This window comes from Felis catus, chromosome D3, assembly GCF_018350175.1.
Source record: "Felis catus isolate Fca126 chromosome D3, F.catus_Fca126_mat1.0, whole genome shotgun sequence".
Lineage (NCBI taxonomy): Eukaryota > Metazoa > Chordata > Mammalia > Carnivora > Felidae > Felis > Felis catus.
The window spans coordinates 10737053-10742921 of NC_058379.1; the positions used below are offsets into that span (position 1 = coordinate 10737053).

The following is a 5869-nucleotide window of genomic DNA, read 5'->3' on the forward strand; positions in this document are numbered from 1 at the left end:
GCTGCCTCCCCTTTTGCAGTCCTGGGAGGCTTGGGGCGCACACACGGACCCACCCCTGACTGGCCTGAGAGGTCCCTCTCTAGGCTTTGGAGAACTCCGGGGGCGTCATAAACGGGGTGCCTCACCCCCGGTGCTAATGGTTCCGGCCGCCCCGCCCCTCTCTGGTTGCCGCGGGTTGCGCGCGCCGAGCTCACGTCGCTAGGGCCTGGCTGCGGCGGCGCGTCCGTCCGCGCTGTGCCCGGGGCTGCCCGAGCAGCTTGGGGTCCCGGGGTCCAGGCCGCAGATAAATTGGGGTGTCGGAAGCACCCGCGGAGGAATCCACACCAGGTGGGGAAGAAGCATGAGGTTGCAGCCGACATCCGCGAGCCGAGATGCTCAGGTAGGAAAACAAGAATGCAGGGATCTCGGACATCAACTGGGACACTGACTTGGGGATCGGGGCATATGGTGTAGTTGGAGGGGTGGGTGTGATCTGTCAGTAGTATAATGGTTAAATGCATAAGCTCTGGGCTCTTACCAGGTTCAAATTTCTCTTCCACTGCTTTAGCTTTACTTATTAGGTGTGGCTTACATGTGTGACTTTAGCTTTCGAAGCTTCAGTTTTGTCATCTGTAGAATGGACATCACCGAAGCCACTTCGCAGGACTGTTAAGAGGATTAAATGAAACAATGTTTGTAAAGCTCTTTGCACAAGGTAAGCATGAGATGATACTGGTTATTATATCCACCCCGTAAATATTTACAGCATGTAAAGACCGACCCTGTCTCCCCCGTCCCATCATGCCAAGTTTTCTTGTTGGTGCCAAAATAGACCCAGACCCCCATCTCTTTTTCATCCCTCTAGCATTCTATATTGAGCACTGTATGCTGAGAATGCATATTTATTCATTAAATATTTGCCAGGAGCACCTCTCTCCCTATTGTGATATAGCCAAAAGACAGTTGAACGAATTTCTGGAAATGTCTCCTGGGGTTGGAAGCTCCGTTTGAGGAGGACTGGTTGAGGGAGGACCTGGTCCTTGGGATGGGAACTTAAGAGACGGCCCATCTTCCCTTGCTGGCACTGCCCGTGACAGGGGTGCCTGCCTGATCCCCTTTCACAGGGAGTCCTGGAGGCAGGGCCTGGCAGGCAGAGCATGCCCGGTATCACTGGGGACCATGGGCAGCATGAAAACCCCCGTGGAGCTGGCCATCAGTGGGATGCAGACCCTCCACCTTCAGCACCGTTGCCGGGGTGGCTACCGGGTCAAGGCCAGGACATCCTATGTGGATGAGACTTTGTTTGGCAGCCCTGCGGGTACCCGGCCCACACCACCAGACTTTGACCCACCTTGGGTGGAGAAGGCCAACAGAACCAGTCGAGTGGGCACAGGGACATCACAGGCCTTGGGGGCCAACGGGAGCTGTGAGAACACCTCCTCCAGGGTCAGCACCCCGACCCTCACACCGAGGAAGAAGAACAAATACAGGTAACCGAATGGGGAGGTGCATTCCTGTACTCGTGAAGCCACTTGGGTTCCTGTTAGAGCCCTTCTGTTCACATGCTGTGTGACCTTGGGTAAGCACCTTGACCTCTCAGAGCTGCAGTTTCCATATGTGGAAGATGGGACCAAGCGGGATTATTGAGAGTAAATGAAGTGAGGTGTGTACAGTGTGACAGTGGTGACGGTGGAACACCTGTTCCCAAATGCCACAGACCAGGCAAGTGAGACCTAGAAGGGTCCGGTGATTTGCACAGAGTCACAGAGCAATTTGCGTGTGGTTGATCCGCGAAATGACAAGTCATTTGGAAATGGTTCTTGCTTGAACAAGTTAGAAAAACAGGAGTTGATGCTAACATTGTTGTAAGTTAGTTAGACATTTATTATTGTAAATTGATTAGATTATAACTAGATTGTTTGGATTATTTCAGGTTACTATCAGCCTGGAGGGAGGTGTCTTGTGGTAGGCCACAGGGCTCTATCTTGTTTATTTTATCACGGGTTTGGACAAAAACAGAGAAGAGACTGGCATAGTAGTCATTTACTGCTGCCATAACAAAATACCATAGACCGGGGAGCTTAAACAACAAATTAATTTGAGTGCTGGAGGCTCAGAGTCCAAGATCAAGACTGCCACCTTCTTGCCGTGTTCTCGCATGGCCTTATCTCTGTGAGCATGTACATTCGCGGAGTCTCCCCACTTCTTATGAAGGCACTAGTCCTATTCGATCAGAGCCCACCCTTATGATCTTATTTAAGCCTAATCATCTCTTTAAAATTCCGTGTGAAATTTTGGGAGGGCATAGTTCAATCCGTAACAACTAGCCAATCATATTTAAGGGTCCATTCTGAGCCAGGAGGACACAGGTTGGTGGAAAGACGTGAAAATGGGAATAGTGCCTATTTAAGGAGATAAGATTCAGTGAGATAGAACCAAGATTCATTATTATTATTATTATTATTATTATTATTATTATTATGCCGGTTGAGCGCCATGCATCTGACATAGGAGCCTTAAGGTAGGGTCAGATGACATTAGCCACACTGACACGTATAACATAGCTGAAAACGCTGATGTAAATGTAGGCCACATTAACAGAGGTATGGTGTCCAGGACAGGGGAGGTCAACCCCATGCTCTCCTGGAGGATAGAATTTTGTTCAGGATGCTGACAAGTAGAGGGTGTCAGGTGAAAAGGTGCATAAGAGAGAGAGATGCTATTGAGTAAAACCTTTGGCACTGGACAGACAGAGGCAACAAGCAGATATGGTTTGAGCAATGAACTCAGGCAGCAAAAAGTTGCCTGGCCAAAAACCATGGAGCTGCCACCTCATAGGTGTGCCATGAATATTTGTGAGACTAATAATAAAAAAAGAAAATTGCTAAGTGAATCTAATTAAAGCTGAGAAGTCACTTATATTTGATATACTGATCCCAGAGCTTGGCCCTTGAGCCGGGCTGGATGTGAATCTTGTCTCTACCCTCCTCCTTGCTCTGGGGCCTTACCCTCCCTAGCCTCCATTTTCTTGTTTGTAAAATGAGATGATCACATCTCCCTCCTGTGGCTGTTTGTGAGAAATAATGGGTTAATGCACATGACTTGCCGCGTCCTGGGCCTGCACATGAAAAGCCCTCAGTAACAGTGTAGCTTTATAACAGAAGTTCAGACTGAGCGCCCTCTGTCTGCCAGGCACTGGGCTGTGTCACTTAAAATACAGTGGGACGGGCCACAGGGCTGCAGAGGGCTCAGCTGACCAGGCCACTAGGAAAAAGGAGAATGGGGGGGGGAGCAAAAAGGTCATATTAACTGGGACTCTTTTGGATACAAGTGACAAAACTTAACACAAACTGGTTTCAGCAGAAAAGTAATGCTTGGGGCTTGTTTATCAGGGGCTCGGACTCTTGTTGGATTCCGTCTCTATCTTAGCGCACCTTTCCCCCCATGTTCCAGCTGAGCCAGCCACCGGCTGCTTGGCCCTTTCGTCCTGCCGGCCTATCAGGTTGGCAGACAAACATCCTTCCCAGTAGTTTCAACAAGGGTCCTACGGCAGCTCTGGTTGGATAGGATGGGTCATGTGGTCAATCCCAAGCCAATCAGTGTGGCGGGGAAGATGGAATATGCAAATTGGCCGGGCCTGGAAAGGCTGGGGTCAGGATTCTCGGCAGGGGAAAAAACGACAGAGATGGGAGTGGTGGGACATGAGAGGGCTGTGGCCTCCCTGTGGGTGCCAGGCTGGGAGACAGGGACTTCGACATCTACAGGCAGCCCTCTGTGCTACTGCAGGTGTCCAGCAGGGGGGGTAGGGGCTTACGGGTTTTAGGCTTTGTTCACTCCCCCAGCTCACTGCATTTCTCTCCCCTCTGCCAGACTGATCAGCCACACTCCTTCTTACTGCGATGAGTCGCTGTTTGGCTCCCGACCCGAGGGCACCAGCTGGGAGGGCCCGTGGATGGCAAAGGGGGATGCTGCAAAACTCCATGCCCTCTTCTGGACACCCCCAGCCACCCCCAGGGGCAGCCAGTCGCCCCGCCCCAGGGACACCCCACTGCGAGCCGTTCACCCAGCTGGTCCCTCGAAGCCAGAGCCCAAGGTGGCGGCAGATACCCGGAAGTTGTCCGTGGACGGGTTAGACTCTCCACGCCCTCCGAGGCGAGAACGTTCCCATTCCCTCACACACCTGAATGTCCCCGGCACGGGTCGCCCACACACCAGTGCCTCCCACGCCAATGGGCCTCGGGATTCCAGGCCTTCCCCGTCGGGGGTGACCTTCCAGAGCCCCCTCGTGACTCCCAGGGCTCGCTCAGTCCGTGTTTCAGTGCCAGCCGCCCCTCAGCGAGGTGGGGCCACCCAGAAACCAAAGCCCCCTTGGAAATGAGTTTCTTGGTTCTCAGGTTTGCTCATGGGTCACAGTGAGGGGCACGGTTTCAGAGGAGGGCACTGGTTGGGGGCGCCTCTGGAGAACCAGGGTCTCCTAGGTAACCACGAGGCATCGGAGAAGCGCTCGTGGGGGCAGACGCAGCGAGGGCGGGCCGTGCCTCTGTGCTGACAATCGCCAGTTCCTACCTTTTACCCCATCGTGTGGATTTGACAGCCGCCCCTTAAGATTCCTGTACTGGTGTTGCCATGGCCACAGGCCGTATGAGTGCCAACCCGGGGGTGCCCCTGGGAGGGGCCCGCCGCTCCCCCATCACTCCCACAACGTCTTGCCACCAAGTGTGACTAAGTAGCACGATCGCCAACCTGGAAGGTCCCTTCTTCAAGCCAAGCTTCCTGCTCAGGATGAGTTTCCAGCTGAGTCTGGAGTTTTCCCAGGCTCAGTGTGTGGACCGTGGGAAACAGGATCTGGGTGACATGCGGGTGGGCATTTTTTAATTTTAATAATCATGTATTTGTTTCCATGTATTAAATATATCAGTAGCGTATCAAAGCCACGACTTTGACTAATTTGATTTTCCTTAGGGGAAAGGCCACCACAGGCCCGGGTTGCATTAAATAACAAAGTTAAATAATATAACAAGGAAGTGGCAGAAGTCACGACAGTGGCGAGTTGGCCACTTGAAGTTTGGGAACCTGGGCCTCATGCATTTTCCACATTTGCCGAAAGAACAGTGACGAGGACCTTGCCGAGTAGAGGGGTCCAGGAAGGCCAGAAAGTTAGACGTGCGACTGGAGAGCACTCGGGACAGAGGTGGAAGTCGGCCGGGAGCCCCTTCCTCTCTGGCCCTGCTGCTTGTCATTGGCCACCCTGGGCCGGAGCACTGATGAGAAAGGGTAAAGCCTTTGCTCGATGGAGTTGCACCCGGAATCCCAGGATCCTGCCGGATTGGGGTGGGGGCTGGGCTCTGGCCTCTCTGTGGCCTCTCCTCCCGGCTGCACCGAAGACGGTGGCCGCCCACGTGGGAGGATACTGGGCAGCCGACAGCGAGGCCGTGTGTCTGGAGGGCAGCTGGGAGTGGCGGGGACGGGGCAGCCTGCGGTGTCTGCCATCTCAAAGGTGCCGCTGCTCGGCTCGGAGGACAGGTGGCCCCAGGCTATCCGGATGAGATTTTTCCAGAAAAAGCCAGATTTCTCTATGATAGCCCCTGATTTTTTAAATGCCAGTAGTGAATAAAAACACATACGAATATTCGACTACCTGGGCACCAAATAAAGCCGGCGTAAGGCTGGAGGCCTCGAGCTTTCACTGCGCTGGATGAGGGAGAAATGGGGGCAAATGGATAGCCCCAGGGCGGGGTCTCAGGGCAGCCTGAAACCCTGATCCTCCCGGAGCCAGGGTCCGGCTTGCCGCTGAGGCTAAAGGAAGGAATGGTTGTGTGCTGGCCCCCAGCGCGTGTGCCCTCCCCACGCAAAGGGCATCTACGAGCATGACACAGACGCGGCCAGCAGC

The 5869-nt window shown here is 53.5% G+C and overlaps 1 protein-coding gene across 1 annotated transcript; it reads left to right on the plus strand.

Annotated features, from left to right (window-relative positions):
* The first annotated feature begins 71 nt into the window (after nucleotides 1-71).
* Nucleotides 72-4913, plus strand: RITA1 (RBPJ interacting and tubulin associated 1). The gene is made up of 4 exons (XM_006938497.5): nucleotides 72-379; nucleotides 548-694; nucleotides 1104-1469; nucleotides 3850-4913. Exons 3-4 carry the CDS (start codon nucleotides 1159-1161, stop codon nucleotides 4355-4357), a joined length of 819 nt encoding a protein of 272 aa, XP_006938559.2. The 5' UTR covers nucleotides 72-379; nucleotides 548-694; nucleotides 1104-1158; the 3' UTR covers nucleotides 4358-4913.
* The last annotated feature ends 956 nt before the right edge of the window (nucleotides 4914-5869 follow it).